The sequence below is a fragment of the Desmodus rotundus genome, chromosome 8 (assembly GCF_022682495.2).
Source record: "Desmodus rotundus isolate HL8 chromosome 8, HLdesRot8A.1, whole genome shotgun sequence".
In the NCBI taxonomy this organism is placed as follows: Eukaryota; Metazoa; Chordata; class Mammalia; order Chiroptera; family Phyllostomidae; genus Desmodus; species Desmodus rotundus.
This window is the reverse complement of record NC_071394.1, coordinates 90447482-90463336: the sequence shown is the minus strand read 5'-3', so window position 1 is coordinate 90463336 and position 15855 is coordinate 90447482. Positions and strand designations below refer to the sequence as shown.

Here is a 15855-nt window from a genome sequence, read left to right as displayed (position 1 = left end):
CTAAGATGCTGGGCTCAGATTGGCTTAGACTTCAGGGAAATATGCACTACTTTATGTGTAACAAGAAATCTGATGCAAGATGGCTTCAGGATTGGTATGTTGGGGCTCAATGTGGCTCCAGTGTATGTTGGCTTCACCTTCAGGCAGGGTGGCAGCAGCAGTTTCAGAAGCTCAGGTCCAGGGTTCATAAGTCCTGCCATAGGTCAAATTGCCTAGAAGCAAAGTATGATTTGGGGATTCTTGTATAAGTGGTTGATTTATTGATGAAGTCCTCTCAGGAGAAATCTGTAATGGAGAGAAGGAGGCAGGATATGGTAGAGGAAGCAATTAGGCAAAGATGTGGATTTAGAAGGAGTCTAGCCTCTGATTCCATGGGGAATTCTGGAGAACAGATGACAACACAGAATTTATCCTGAGGGAGACAGGACAAGAAGGCTTGGTTTTATATGTTTGCATCAGTTATTGATCATTGGAGGAAGCAGCACTTGAGCTTAACCTGCTGGGCTGGGAAGCAGAGAAGCACAGAGAGAGAGCTGCAGGCCAGGGACTAGGTGAAGGATGTCCCTGGACAGGAGGAGGGGTCCTGGATGTCATGGGCCACCTCCCACCACAGTCTTCACTTCATGTCACATGGGGCTCTCAGCCAAACACATGCTCTCATTCATTTCTTTATGTGTGTGCTCAACACCTGTGTACTAGGAACCCTGAGAATGTCAGGCCCCATTCAAGGCTCTGCAGAAATTACCATGAGCTGGACATAGCCCCATGTCCTTCACCCTCTGCTCACTGACCAGAGGGGATCAGGTGTGTCAAGACAGGGGATGTGCTTTGGGAGCATAAATGGGGCCTGCCCTCATCCAGAGAGGACAAATATGCTCAGGACAGAAACACTAAGGGAGAAGGAAAGCTGGTCAGGCAGAGTTGGGGCTGGGTTGATCAGGCTTGGCTGCCAGAGGCGACAGTGTATGCAGAGGCCCTGAGGTGCGTGAGAGCTCGGTGCCTCCAGGAACTCAGAGGGGCTGCCTGTGGCTGGACTGGGTAGGAACAGAGAAAGTGTCCTGAAAGGAAGAGGGGACAGAGCCAGCTAGAAGGGCCTCTTAGGTTCCAGGAAGAGGTTTGGCCTTATCCTAGGATCCAGGGGACCTAAGGATGGACTTTAAGCAATGTGATCAGATTTGAGTTTTGTGGGGAATGGATTGGAATGGGCAGGGGTGGGAATGAGGCAGCCAGGCAGGGAGGGTGGCCTGCACTGGATGACATTGAGAAGTAAGAAGCAAAATGGGCAGAGTCAGGGCCTGATATGGGAGGTAGCGTGGCATGAAAGAGGCAGCTGACAAGGGTGATGGGTGTCAGTGGCCCAGGGTCCAGGTAGGAGTAACAGGGTGTGGAGCCCCCTGACTTGCATTTCTCTGGTACCCATGCACAGGGTTCTGGAGCAGCTCAGCACTCTCTCCAGAGAAGTGAATCTAGACTACGAGCGCAGCATGAACAAGATAAACTTTGACCATATTGTCTCCTCCAAGCCTGACACGTTCTCCTACGTGACCCTGCCTAAGAAGGAGGAGGAGAAGGTCCCCAAACAAGGTGAGGATGTCAGGCAAAAGTGGTCCTAGGGCCACCCACTTAGCCAGAGCCCCTCCTACCCCTCCCTCTAGGATCTCTATAAACCCAACACTCACTGGCACCTATCCTGTCCCCAACATTCATCTCCCTCCTCTTCCTAACTGCCTGGAGAGCTGGGGGTGTTTTTAAAATAGTAGTCTGAATAGTGCATAAATAGCAAAGCAAATGTATACTAGGAAAACAGTTTTTCAGAGTGGATGAAAAGGGTTCTGATGGTCTGATCTAGGGACATACGTCCCTTTCTTCCTCCAATAGCAACAGTAGGTTAGCATTGCTGGGGCCCCACTGGACAGGTGGCAGACTGAGTCAAAGAGTAGGATTCCAGATGCCCCCAGGCCCTCCTTGCTTTGAACTCTCCGATCCCTGATAATTTCTTTTCCTGGGCCCAGCTTCTGCATGTGTAAAGTGCCCAGGGAGCTGGGTCAGGCACGGACAGTGGGCATCCCGAGGGTCCCAGCTGGTCATCAGGGATTGTGTGCAGAATGGGCAGGAGTGGATGGGGAGAGGGTTTGCAGTTCTTACCTACTTCAAAGGTGTCTGTGACCTAGAGGGGCCTGGAGGAAATTCATTTACTCAACCCAGAGCAGGCACTTCACTGTGGGGCCTTAGGGCCACTCTGACAGGCCGTGGAAAAAGAGAGGTTCTAGAGACATGTGTGTCTCTTCCAGGGAGGAGGCAGGAGAGGAGCTGTGTCCCTCTAGGTCCGTCTTGACCCCTGGTATGTCCTAGGCCCATCTGACACTGGCCCTTGGCCCCCAACCCCACAGGGCTGGTGAGTGTCCCCAGGTACCCTTTCCGGGAGCAGAAGGAGGACTTCACCTTCGTGTCCCTGCTCACACGGCCGGAGGTCATCACGGCCCTCAGCAAGGTGCGGGCTGAGTGCAACAAGGTGACCACCATGTCCCTGTTCCACTCGAACCTGTCTAAGTACAGCCGCCTGGAAGAGTTCGAGCAGATCCAGTCACAGACCTTCTCCCAGGTACGTGGGCACAGAGTGGTGGCATGCAGGCGCAGACCAGGGGCTCCTGGAGAAGTCTGGGGTTGATGGGCCAGCAGTGAGGCTGTGAGCCCCTGCTCTCCTTAAAACCAGGCCTCACCTTTTCCTAGACCTGTGGGAGGCTGGAGTGGGTACCAAGGGGGTGTGGCTCACTTTGGAGAGAAAAGGAAAACCAGTCACTTTCTATCCCAACTGTGGTGGTCTCTGAAGCAGGAGCAGGAATCCTATGCACCCCTGTATCTGCCTGAGGTTTGGGTATGAGAGAGAAGGGGTTCAGCCTCATGGGAGACAGCTGCCAGATGGCCTAGGAGAAAAGCTCCCCCTCTCTGCCTCTCTCTGCTCCATTCTATATCTCTCTCCCTTGGCTATAAGGAAAGCCCTGTTTCATTTCCCCTTTCTTTCTCCTCCCCCCAGAGCAGCCCTGGTTCCTGGGGTCACAACTTACTGATTGTCAGTAAGTTGGGGTTGGAGGAGATTCCTCTATGGTCATCTGAGTCCTGAAGCTGCCCGAGCACCCTAGTGCCTAGAGTCCCTGAGTATGGCAGCTGTGGACAGCAATTCCCTGGAGTGGCCGAGTGATGCCATCTGTGGCCACTCCAGGTGCAGATGTTCCTCAAGGACAGCTGGATCAGTACGCTCAAGGTGGCCATGCGCAGCAGCCTGCGGGACATGAGCAAGGGCTGGTACAACCTCTACGAGACCAACTGGGAGGTGTATCTCATGTCAAAGCTGCGCAAGCTGATGGAGCTGATCAAGTATATGCTGCAGGACACACTGCGCTTCCTGGTGCAGGACTCGCTGACCAGCTTCTCGCAGTTCATCAGTGATGCCTGCTGCAGTGTGGTCGACTGCACTGATGACATGGTCTGGGGTGAAGATCTCATAAACAGTCCCTACAGGTGGGGCCTGACTGGGCCGAGGCACCTGTTGACACCAGAACTATTCCTTGCCAGGCCCCAGTAGCTATGGTGGTGCAGGTTGGAGGGACCAGGGTGGCCAGGGTCAGGGTGCCCATCACTGCCAGGTCCTAGACAGCAGGGAGAGCCTGGCTCCCACCCTGGTTTCTAGAGAACATCCCCCCAGCCCTGGCTTGCATTTCTTCTGTGACTTTCATTCTCTCAGTCAGTTACTGAGTTACTCACTTGAGAAATATTCTTGGAGCCATGAACCAGGCAGGGCTTTAGGGGAACAAAAGAGGGATGGCCCTTGCTCTCACAAGTGGGACAGACAGCAAGAAAATTAATAGACACAGTCATTGCCAGTCTTGGCAGGGGTTGTGACAGACCCTGGGGAGAAAGGGGCTTTGCCAGGGAGTCAAGTGGGAAGTTACATCTGAACCAAGCCTTGAGGCTGTGAGGAGCCATCTGTGAGATGTGGGGCAGATGGAGGGACCAGCATATGCAGAAGCACGGAAGGAAGAAAGAACTTGGGCAGTTGAGGAAGGAAGGGCCAGCAGCTATGGCTGGTGTGGGGAAGGCAGAGAAGGCTGGTCGGGTGTCTTGGGTAAGGTGGCAGGGACTGGGCCAGATCACACAGAGCCTCCTGGGGTCAGGGTCAGGGGCTGGGTTTATTCTAAGTGTGGTCAGCAGCTATCAGAGGGGAGAAATGATCTGATTTACATTCCAAAATGATGCTCTGGACTTGGGGGACAATTGAGACAGAAACAGAAGTCAGACCAAGGCTTTTGCCATTGTCTAGACAAGGGGTGACAGAGCTGGGACTTGGTGGGACAGATTTGGGGCAATGAGTGCATGGGCAGCAGTGCTGTGGGCCTGGCCTCAGCAGGATGTGCAGGGGGGGGTAGAGGGGGAGGAGACAAGGCTGACTCTGGGGTTTACCCCTAGGACCAAGCCCTTGGGGTAGCTGGTAGGAGTCAGGGGACACAGGATATTTGAGATGGCATCAGAGGCCCAGGTGAGTGGGTGGCAATCCAGAGTGCAGAGGGGAGGTCCAGTTAGGATCCAGGTTTGAGGGTTGTTGTCGTGTAGTGGGTATCTGAAGCCAAGGATAGTGGGCTCCCAGGGAGAATGGGGTGTCAAAAGTGCCCAGGGTCTGGCAACCTGTCCTGATCACTACAAGACCACCTGGAGGGGAGGTCTCCCTTTCCCTGGTGCCCATGGAACTCTGGGCAAGTGGCAGTAACAGCAGAGCTTGTTTGGCTGGTCTGGGTCTTTCCCTCTGGCAACTTGGAAGTTTCTGGGAGGAGGGTGGGGGGAAGTCTCATGCATGGAAAGCTCAAGAGCCATTGTGATGGCAGTAGGGGCAGAGGGCTGGGCCACTGCCCATGATCAGCCTGGCCATTGCCCCACAGGCCCCGGAAGAATCCCCTGTTCATTGTGGACTTGGTGCTGGACAGCTCAGGGGTGCATTACAGCACACCGCTAGAGCAGTTCGAGACATCTCTGCTCAACCTCTTCGACAAAGGCATCCTGGCCACCCATGCAGTGCCCCAGCTGGAGAAGGTACCCACAACCCACAACTCAAGGCCTAAAATACCTGTTGCCCTGCTGCTAGGGGCTACCATGGCCCCAGGTTGCACCCCTGAGTATTAGAGCAGTTCAGCTTTATCATGAGCCTCCCACTTGGCTGCAGTGTGCTCACCCTTTAATTCTTGAGTAGCTCATTTCATCCTCACCATAGGCTGAATTAGGAACCATCAATATCCACATTTTGTCATGAGACTCAGAGAAGTTTAGCCTCAGGTCATGTAGCTGCTAAATATCAGACCTGAGATGACGATTGGGCTTACTCATCCACTCCTGCTACAGCCATGTCTGACCCAGATCCCACTCTCTTGATCCCACCCAGCTCCTGACCTCTGTCTTCAGCTAAGACATGGACAAAGACCAACCTTCACACTCAAGTCAAAAGTCCCCATTTCATTACCAGATCTTTGCAGAGCCCACACCCTTGGTCTAACAGCCTCTGTAACTCTGGTTCCTTGCTGGTCAGTCAGAGCCATCAGTGACCTGGTTTTCCCATCTGTTTTTCCCTGGCAATGGGCTGAATCGGGCACAGACAGAGGAAGACACTGCCCCTTGGTGGACCCCATGGGGCTTCCAGCCTTGTATTGGTCCATAGCCCCACCCTTCCCCCACCCCCACCACACTGTCTGTGCTAGGCCATACTGCTGCCCACTCAGTCTTTGGATCACATTTCCAACTCCTCTGCCTACCTGCCTCATGGCTCATCCAGTTCTGTGCCCCTCCCCCTATTCCACAGCTGGTGATGGAGGACATCTTTATCAGCGGTGATCCCCTGCTAGAGTCAGTGGGGCTTCGTGAGCCCCTGGTGGAAGAGCTGAGGGCCACCATGATCAATGCTATGCAGAAGGCCATGGTCCCATTGCAGGCCTATGCCAAGGAGTACAGAAAGTACCTGGAGCTGAACAACAGTGACATCACTACATTCCTCAAGTGCGTTTGTGTGTCTGAGTCTGTGTATCTGTGTGATTGGCACCCACACCCTCACCACCCTTTGACCCTCCTGTGCTTGCCATCCACAGAACCTACCAGGAGCACTGCCCATCAGCTGAGGAGGTACGGAAGGTGGTGCTCACCCACCTACAAGAGAAAGAGATTCTGGACAACTCACTGCCCAGCAGCATCATCATTGGGCCCTTCTATATCAATGTGGACAATGTCAAGCAGAGCCTGTCCAAGAAACGCAAGGCCCTGGCCACTTCCATGCTGGACATCCTGGCCAAGAACCTGCACAAGGAGGTGGATAACGTAAGTGCCCTCCCATCCAGCCCAGTGACCACAGTAGCACATATATCCTTGTATAGATGGTAAAGTCCCATGAGCAAGATGTTCCCAGGCAGGGTCAGGGGTGTCTGCAGACACCCAGGCAGTGAAAGGATCTGGAAGTAATCCTGCCTTGACCCTGCCTGTCTGCAGGGAGCTGTCCCGTATGGAGGGGTCCCAGGAAAGGGCTGCTCCTACCTCCTTCTCTAGACTTATAGAGGCCTGGAAACCCCTCATAAAGGACATCCTGAGATGGACCATTTCACAGGGCTGAGGGTGTGCAAGTGCAGGCCTCAGAAATGCTGTGCGCATGTGTGTGCATGTGTGTGTATGTGTGTGTTTTGGCACAGGAGGCTAGGGAAGGCGAAGTGTGCTTGGTGACATCCTTGCCCCACCACAAGGCCTCCACTCCCCAGGGAACTGGCTGCAGGATGTGGTAGGGTGGGGGCAATTACCTGTCTGCAGACACTGGGGATCAAGAAGGAGGTGCAGGTCCTGCGGAAGGCAAGGGAGAGGCACTTGGCCTCCCTGGTGCCCTCCTCCCACCGCCAGATCTGTGAGGAGTTTCGCAGCATCAGCCGCAAGATCTATGAGAAGCCCAACAGCATAGAGGAGCTGGCTGAACTTCGCGAGTGGATGAAGGGCATCCCTGAAAAGCTGGTGGGGCTGGAGGTGAGATGTACGCATGGGAGCCAGGGAGTGGGGGCTGGTGTCCAGGATCAGGATCCTAGAAGTCAGGTGGCACCCTGTACACTGAGGGGCTGGGAGATCAGGAACCAGGAGGCCAGAGGTGAGGTAGATACAGAAGACAGGTGGGGCCCAGGGGAGCTGTGAGTCTGGGGAGGGGAGTGGAGGTTCAGAGCTATGCTGTCTGGGAGGTCAGATGGATGAAATATATGGATCAGGGGCTCAAGGTTGGAGGTATGGTGGCCATGGCCCTTGAAGCTCTTATCTCAATGCTGGTCTTGCCCCCCACACTTCAGTCCCTTCCCCACCCCAGGCCTCCCCTCTCTGGAAGAGAGCAGTCTCTCCCCAGCACCAAAACACCTTGGGGAGCCCAGTTACACCAGTGGCACCCGCCCCCCCAGGCACACATGCATTCTCATCACCACCTGTCCCTGCAGGAGCGGATTGTGAAGGTCATGGATGACTACCAGATCATGGATGAATTCCTTTATAACCTCAGCACAGATGACTTCAATGACAAGTGAGTGGGAGCTTGGTCCCCACCCTAGGTGGGTGGTGGACAGAAGGAGATAGGGGAGGAGGTACCAAGGATATTTGCAGTGGCTCTCAAATATCCTTGTAACTACAGCTGTGCAGTCACACCACAAATGCCTTGCAGAGATGCCAGAGGCCATGGTTCCACATGGTCTGGGACCAGGGCCAGGGTCAGATGGCCAATGGGGCAGAGAAGGAAATCATTTGAGCATCTTGGCCTAGGGACCATGCCGCCCCCCAACCCTATCTCCATTATCTGTCCTGTCATCAGCAGGGCCTCTTGTTTATAATTGGAACCCTTTGGGTTTTCGGGTAAAGGAGGCTAAACCCTTTTTCCAAGGGTTTTCCCAAGGCAGGCATGCCTTGGGGAAGAGCACTTGTCCCCACCCAGCTCATGGGAAATGGTCTCAGGCTGGAACTGCCTTACTGAGGCCCCTAGAGACCCCTTGCCCACCCTGCCTCACAGTCTGGGGGTACCTCCTGGACCTTGGGAGTTAGGGGAGATTGATGTTCTCTCCTGGGAGCCCAGGAGCTTCAAGATTCCGACTTTATAGGACATCCTGGTGCTCAGGATAGGCCTACCCAGGGTCAACACCTCTAGGCCAGCAGCAGGCAGAATCCCTGAATCCCATGTCAGGCAGGCAAAGAGAGTTGGTCTAATATGAAGGAAGCTGGCCTGGTGGCCCTGGCTGGTCACCAAGAGAATGAAGGCTAGAGGCTCTTACTTTGACACTGTGTCCACCCCCTTGCCCCGTCACTGCACTGGGCACATTGGATCTGCATCTCCCTGGATGCTGACCACAGCTCCCAGACCACAGTCCCAGGGTAGGGACTGCTTCCCCTGCCTGAAAGATGCATACCCCGCAAAACGGCTGCCTCTCACCTCACTTCTACTTCCCAGTTGTCCAGCCCTGTCTAGCTTCAGCTGCCACCTGGATCCCTCATTCTCCCCTTCACCCTGGGTGCCCCTGCCTGGCCTGCCCACCCCATCATTTCAGCTGTGACATCCCCCACCCCAATCTCCACCTCTGCCCCATCTAGATGGGCTGCCAACAACTGGCCTTCTAAGATCCTCGGACAGATAGAGATGGTGCGGCAGCAGCACATGGAAGATGAGGAGAAGTTCCACAAAATCCAGGTTATGGATCAGAACAACTTCCAGGAGAAGCTGGAAGGGCTACAGGTAGGGCTTGGCTGAGGCTTTGCTGGGATTGGCTCCCAACACACACACACACACACACACACACACACACACACACACACACACCCACCACCACCCCCACCCCCCCCACCACCACCACCACCCCCACCACCACCACCACCACCACCCCCACCACCACCACCACCACCCCCACCACCCCCACCACCCCCACCACCACCACCACCACCCCCACCACCCCCACCCCCACCACCACCACCCCCACCCCCACCACCACCACCACCCCCACCACCACCCCCACCCCCCCCCCACCACCACCACCCCCACCACCCCCACCCCCACCCCCACCCCCACCACCCCCACCACCACCACCACCCCCACCACCACCACCACCACCACCACCTTCTCCAGGGCCAGACCAAATGAACTGAAAAGCCAGAGGGGTGCCTGGGCAACATGCTCCAGGAGAATTCAGAGTATTAAAAAGCCCCAACTCTTCTGTTGTGTCCCAGTGGGCAATGACCACAGTGTTCAGGGCACTGGGTTCTTCTCTGATTTTGCTATGTTACCACAGGGCAGTCAGCTGCCTGTGATGGGCCAGGAATCTGCTTACTCCCAGAGAAGAAAGTGCCCTCAGAACTGGGAGATGCTGATGCTCAGGGACCTTGGGCTCCCTGGATACATGTGGGCATGGGTGGGACCACAGAGGCCTCTGACTCCTTGCTCCTTGGCCCACAGCTGGTGGTAGCTGGCTTCTCCACCCACGTGGAGATTGCACGAGCGCATGAGATCGCCAATGAGGTGCGGCGGGTCAAGAAGCAGCTGAAGGACTGCCAGCAGCTGGCCATACTCTACAATAATCGTGAACGCATCTTCGGCTTGCCCATCACCAACGTAGGCCTCCTGCAGCCACTCCATCCCTTAACCCCCAGGGTTTGAGGAAGAGCCATGGTGTTTGTGGCCTAATCAGAACCCAGCTGCCAGCTGGCAGGGCCTGGCATTTGAAGGGTAGGACCAAGCAGACTGCAGAGAGGAGATAACCCACCCCTAGTCCTCAAAGCAAGGAGACTGGCTGGAACCAGGCAAGAGGCCTGAGGGTCAGTGCAGGCCTTGCTCAGCTGCTCGGAGCCCAGAGCCTTCAGGGGACAGGAAATAGGGAGGCCAGGGCCAAGTCCACATGGACAGGATTAGGGCAGCAGGCAGGAGCAAAGAGGGGAAGAGGACCTGGCCCAAGAATGAGCAGCATAGAGAGAGACTTAGGAGCATCCCAAGGCAGCCCTGGTTCTTCTGTCCTTGCAGTACGACAAACTATCCAGGATGGTGAAGGATTTCCAGCCCTACCTGGACCTCTGGACCACAGCCTCTGACTGGTTGCGCTGGTCTGAGAGCTGGATGAATGACCCCCTATCAGCTATTGATGCTGAGCAACTGGAGAAGAATGTCATTGAGTCCTTTAAGACCATGCACAAGTGTGTAAAGCAGTTCAAGGACATCCCAGGTAGGTGACCAAGCCAGCCCATCTTCTGCTTCCTTGCCTGTGCTGACTGCTTCTCACACTCACCTTCCCTGCCCGGCAGCCTGCCAGGAGGTGGCCTTGGACATCCGGACCCGTATTGAGGAGTTCAAGCCATACATTCCACTGATCCAGGGTCTGCGAAACCCTGGCATGAGGCACCGGCACTGGGAGGTGCTGTCCAATGAAATCAACATTAATGTCAGGCCCAAGGCCAACCTGACCTTTGCCCGCTGCCTTGAGATGAACCTACAGGACCACATCGAGACAATCAGCAAGGTGGCTGAGGTGGCTGGCAAGGAGTACGCCATTGAGCAGGTGGGCAGCCAGTAGGCTTACCCTGCCCCACCCAGGTCCTGCCTGATGGCATAGGAGGATGACAGTACTGGGCCCCATCCCTGGGCTCCTTCACCAGGCCCAGGAGTTGAGGTGTATTCTGTTAAGTGAGTTAATAATGTATGTATGAAGAGCTTGGCACAGGGTCCACCATCCTAGTTATTGCTCAGTTGATCCTCTCAAGTTACTTCCTCTCCCAGGATGGAGTTGATAGCATTACCCTCAATTAACAGATGAGTAAATTAGGACTCAGAGAGTTTCAGCAAGTGGTTAGGGTGACATAGCCAGTAAGGGCTGTAACTGGGACCAGAACTCCTAACTCGCACCTTAACTGTCTCTCGGCACAAATGTACATGCACATTGTATACATGCAATACATGTGTGAGAGCCAGTCAGCCTTGAATTCTGATGAGGGCCCCTGGGGAATTTGGTGACCAGGGGGGCCTAAGTGAAGGTCATGGCCGGGCAGATCCTGCTCTTCCCTGCCCAGTGCTGGTCACAGAGAATGTGGGCCAGGTCCTTCCCAGGACCCAGCCTGACTTGCACCCACACCAGGCACTGGACAAGATGGAGAAGGAGTGGTCAACCATCCTGTTCAACGTGCTGCCCTACAAGGAAACAGAGACCTACATTCTCAAGAGTCCAGATGAGGCATCACAGCTGCTTGACGACCACATTGTCATGACCCAGAGCATGTCCTTCTCACCCTACAAGAAGCCCTTCGAGCAACGCATCAACTCCTGGGAGACCAAGTTGAAGCTGACTCAGGTGGGCCCTCCATGGCCTTCCCCCTCCCTCACAGCCCCCTGTCTCCTAAGTGGCTCTTTATGGTGTCTGGGTGGGAGCAGTGAGGAGCCTTGCCCAGTGAGGAGCCTTGCCCAGGTTTGCTCAGCCCCTGGCTCGCTGACAGGACCTTCATGCAGAGGAGAGCAACTACAGTGGGTCTCTGCATCTCTGAGGTGTGTCTGCTGAAGAAGGCAATGGGAGTTGAAGAAGGCAATTCAGGACAGGGGAGTGGGCCGCTGGAGCTATGGTTGGGAAGGGCATGAAAGCTGCCAGCAGAGCTCTGAAGGACTGCCTGGGCTTGGGGCAGCTAGGACCTCCAGTCTCAGAACTTTCTGAGCTGGATACCATGAGGCCCTGTGGTTCCTCAATGACCTCTCCCACTCTATCTTAAGCCTCCCATTCCTGTCCCATTTGGAGCTGGCTTGGGTTGAGGTCACAAGGGCACTGAGGAGTGTCCCTCTTCTGAGCTTTCAGGCCAGAGGCAGCTGTCTACAAAGCCCTGGAGGACTGTCCTGGGGTCAGGCCTACCTGTGTGATTCCGACAGTCCCTTCCCTGGAGCCTCCTGGAAGCTGTTTGGAAACCTCCAGTGAAGGCCAGAACCTAAGGGAGGAGGGCTTATCTGTACTCCTTGGGCTATCCAGAAATGGTCATCATAGTCCCTGGGTTTCCCCTGCACCTGGAGTTCCATCCCTACCTTCCATCTCCAAGGCAGCCCTCACTGATTCCCCCACACCTGCCTGCAAGGTATTCCCACCACATCATTGGTCAATACCTGTTTGAGTCCATCATTCACGCCAGGCCCTTGGTGATTCAGAGACAGAACTGGCCGTTTAGTGGACTGTGGGCTCCTCAAGGGCAGGGGCCACATCCTGTTCCTCTTTGTTTCTCCTAGTCCCCACATGGGCCTCACACAGAGCTGGCCATAGCGCACATCTCAAAAAGAAGATAATGAAAAAATGGGTGAATGAGGGAATGAGTTTGCATTGATAGGAAAAGACAAGAGATAAATCCTGAAAGGGAAATTTGGAGGCAGAATTTGGAGAAAAGTAGCCTGTTTTGAAGAAATCTCATTCTTGGACTGATGTTTCAGAGTATTTTAGAGATCTCAAGTTCAATTTCCAATATGCCTCAGAGAATTCTGGGGTCATAGACCCCAGAGTCTGGCCAGACAAGGAGGCTGGTTTGGATTTTCACACATTGGGTCTTTTTACTCTGTTACTTCAGAATTTGCTGTTTTGGAAGTGGTTCCATTCTTGGGAAGGGTGGCTTCCTAGCTCTGTTAGAAGCATGGGCATCCTATGGGGGACTTGGGGTTTCCCTGGAGGGCAGGCATAGTACTGTGGCGACAGCACCATCTAGAAGTTTCCCCACAGACAGTGGCTCTGATGCCCAGTCTCTGCCCAGCACTCTGGTGTAGAGAAAATGCCTAGGTCATGGGGACAGGACCCCCAACTTGGATGCTGGGTTCTAACAGTCTATGCCTTGCCCAGGAAGTACTGGAGGAGTGGCTGAACTGTCAGAGGTCCTGGCTTTACCTGGAGCCCATCTTTACTTCTGAGGACATCAACCGGCAGTTGCCCGTGGAAAGCAAGCGCTACCAGACAATGGAACGGATCTGGAGGAAGATCATGAAGAACGCCTATGAGAATCGGGAGGCAAGCTCACACAGGGATGGGAGGGGGAAGCAGGACCGCCAATGGCCCTGGTCACATTGTTGGGAGCCTCCTGGTCTCATCTCTCCCTGAACAAGAAAGATTATAGAGCAAATCCAAGGCTTTGGTCTCTGCCTGTGTTCCAAAGTGAGCTCTCCAATCATAAGAGACACTCCTTGGAAATACAAGAGTTGATGATTTTTCTTTGCAGAAATTTGCAGTTCACATTAGCATTTTAAAGGCCCTGATCAGTCCTGCAGCAAATCAAACACCCTGGCTTTGTTTAACCCTAATTTTTTTTGACTGTGGACTGTTTTCTGGGGGACCAACAGGAATAATGGATGCAACCCTTAGCTCAGGGCCATTTTCCTGCCGCTGTTCTTTCCCAGGCACCACTGAGAGTGTCTGGCCTATGCGGGTGCTCTTTGAACCCACCTTACTCCCTCCCAGTTGGACCATGCTCACTTCCAGTTTCTTTCTGGTGCGGGCCATGCAGGTGATCAATGTATGCTCTGACCAGAGGCTGCTGGACAGCCTGCGGGATTGTAACAAGCTGCTAGACACGGTGCAAAAGGGCCTCAGCGAGTACTTGGAGACCAAGAGGAGCGCCTTCCCCAGGTAGGCACCACCTGGTCCATGCCCACTCTTTCAGTGCCTGCCCATGAGGCTGGGGCACCCAGAACCCCACCCAGGCTGGGGTGCAGGAGTGTCAGTGGTACTGGGGCAGCTGGACCCCAAGGGGTACCTGACCCACTCCTTTACCCCTGTTCCCTTGGCAGATTCTATTTCCTGTCAGATGATGAACTACTTGAGATCTTGTCCCAGACAAAGGACCCCACCGCGGTGCAGCCCCACCTGCGCAAGTGCTTTGAGAACATTGCCCGGGTGGGTTATTGGGCCTGGTGCTCAGGGCCTGGGGCTCAGGACTAGGAGCCCTGAGGCTCCTTCCATAGGAGAATGGCTCTTCTATAGCCCCAAGTCCTTTTAGAAGGAAATGAGGTGGCAAGTAAGATACCTGGCCCTTAGAGATGCACCTGGGGCCTGTGGGAGGAAGGTCAGCTGAAAAACCCCCAGCTCAGGGACTGGCAATGGGAGGCTGACTCTCAATTCATCCAGGGGAGCCCTGTCCCCACAATATACTGAGGTGCTAGCTGGGTTGAGATACCCATGAGGCCAGGGGCTCCTTACTCTCCTTGTCCTTATTCTTGCCTAAAAGGTAGGCTGCACAGGCCTGTACAAAGTGGGGACTCACAAGCAGGGTTAGCCTCCTTCACCAAGTCAGCTGGGCCACAGCCAGGGACAAGGCAGACCCATCCTGCCTGAATACACAGTCAGAGAAGTCCCAGCCAGATAGATGTTCAGGTGGTGCTCCGTGAGGCAGAGCTCTCTTCTGAAGGTGAAGAACGCAGGCAGGTCATCCCTAGGGCTGTGGAGGGTGGAACCTCTGGGTATACTTAGTATAACCTCCACTCTTGCCCACCCCACCCACAGCTGCTATTCCAAGAGGACCTGGAGATCACACACATGTACTCGGCAGAGGGTGAGGAGGTGCAGTTGTCCTTCTCCATCTACCCGTCCAGCAATGTGGAGGACTGGCTGCGGGAGGTGGAACGCAGCATGAAGACCAGTGTGCGGGACATCATTGAGAGGGCCATCAAGGCCTACCCCACGGTGAGTCACGCCTCCCACCCCAGCATAGCCTGCCAGCCTAGTCCTCCTTCTGTTTGCTCCTTTCTCAGTGCTCTTTGCTCGAGCATGGTAGCTGGGCTGCCTGCCTGCCTGCCTCATCCTCAAGCTCCAGCCTTGACTGATGCTGCTCTCAGTCAGCCAGGGGATCTCCAGGGACAGGGAGTCCTTGAGGCCTGCCCAGGGAGGAATCTGAAAATGAGCTGCAGAAAATGAGACTTACTCCTAATAATAGTCGCTGTTATGATTCAAATGTTCAGTGTGTGCCAGGCCTGAGCTGGGACTTCACCCACATTTCCCCTCCCAGACCCACAGTCAATAGTGGGACTAGAGGTTAACTCTTATCCTACACAGTCAGTTCAGAGATATTTTATGCCCATAGGCATGAGCCACGGTTTGAACCCAGGGCTGTATGTCTCTGATCCTGGGCTCCCAACTCTCAGCTTCAAAGTCTCTTCTGAGGAAGTGATGACCCTGCCTACCCTGGAGAGGCCCAGAGTTTAAAGGCTTCTCTGCTTTTGAGGTGGCATTAACAACTTTTGGCCTAGAGTTCAAAAGGCCAAAGCACAGACCATATTTAAGAGAAAAAGTGTGCAAGGTCAGGGCTGGCCACTGCCTGGGTTAGCCCAGCCTGTATTATTTTCCCAGATGCCCAGGACCCAGTGGGTCCTCAACTGGCCTGGCCAAGTGACTATCGCTGGGTGCCAGACCTACTGGACTATGGAAGTGGCAGAGGCCCTGGAGGCCAGCAACCTCAGGAACCAGCTGTTCCCCCGGCTTGCCCAGCAGGTGAGAGTCAAGGGGTCATCATTACTCCACACACACACACCCACACACCCAGGAGAGCCCAGATTCTGCAGGAACTTTTCCCTGTATGAAGCCTGAAAGAGGCCTTGGGTTGGATCCAAAGAGCAGAAGGTCAGACACCCCAAAAATGAGTGTTCCATGACCAGCCACCAGTAGGAGGAGAGCTCTGAGGCCAGACAGGTGCCCCTCTCCTGCTAGTCACTGAGGGAGCCATATCCTGCACCATCCCAGCCCTGCGCACCTGCTCCTCACCACAGTCCTTCCTTGAGCTCCTCACCAGGCTCCACCGCCTGGCCACTGAAGGCTCAGGTGGCACTGTACACTGTGG

The 15855-nt window shown here is 54.7% G+C and overlaps 1 protein-coding gene across 10 annotated transcripts in view; it reads left to right on the top strand.

The window, feature by feature from the left end:
* DNAH1 (dynein axonemal heavy chain 1) overlaps positions 1-15855 on the top strand; it is a 78578-nt gene that overhangs the window by 25835 nt on the left and 36888 nt on the right. For all 10 annotated transcript variants that reach the window (XR_008427479.1, XM_053929557.2, XM_053929556.1 and 7 more), the window contains 18 exons: positions 1427-1584; positions 2391-2602; positions 3221-3519; positions 4932-5082; positions 5843-6036; positions 6126-6351; positions 6919-7038; positions 7491-7573; positions 8629-8770; positions 9485-9640; positions 10046-10244; positions 10324-10577; positions 11151-11363; positions 12873-13037; positions 13531-13652; positions 13814-13919; positions 14526-14705; positions 15369-15509. Coding sequence is in view for 9 of the 10 variants with exons in the window: in XM_053929557.2 (XP_053785532.1) it covers positions 1427-1584; positions 2391-2602; positions 3221-3519; positions 4932-5082; positions 5843-6036; positions 6126-6351; positions 6919-7038; positions 7491-7573; positions 8629-8770; positions 9485-9640; positions 10046-10244; positions 10324-10577; positions 11151-11363; positions 12873-13037; positions 13531-13652; positions 13814-13919; positions 14526-14705; positions 15369-15509 (3121 nt within the window). In the remaining variant the exon portion in view is untranslated. The remainder of the gene's footprint in view (positions 1-1426; positions 1585-2390; positions 2603-3220; positions 3520-4931; positions 5083-5842; positions 6037-6125; positions 6352-6918; positions 7039-7490; positions 7574-8628; positions 8771-9484; positions 9641-10045; positions 10245-10323; positions 10578-11150; positions 11364-12872; positions 13038-13530; positions 13653-13813; positions 13920-14525; positions 14706-15368; positions 15510-15855) is intronic.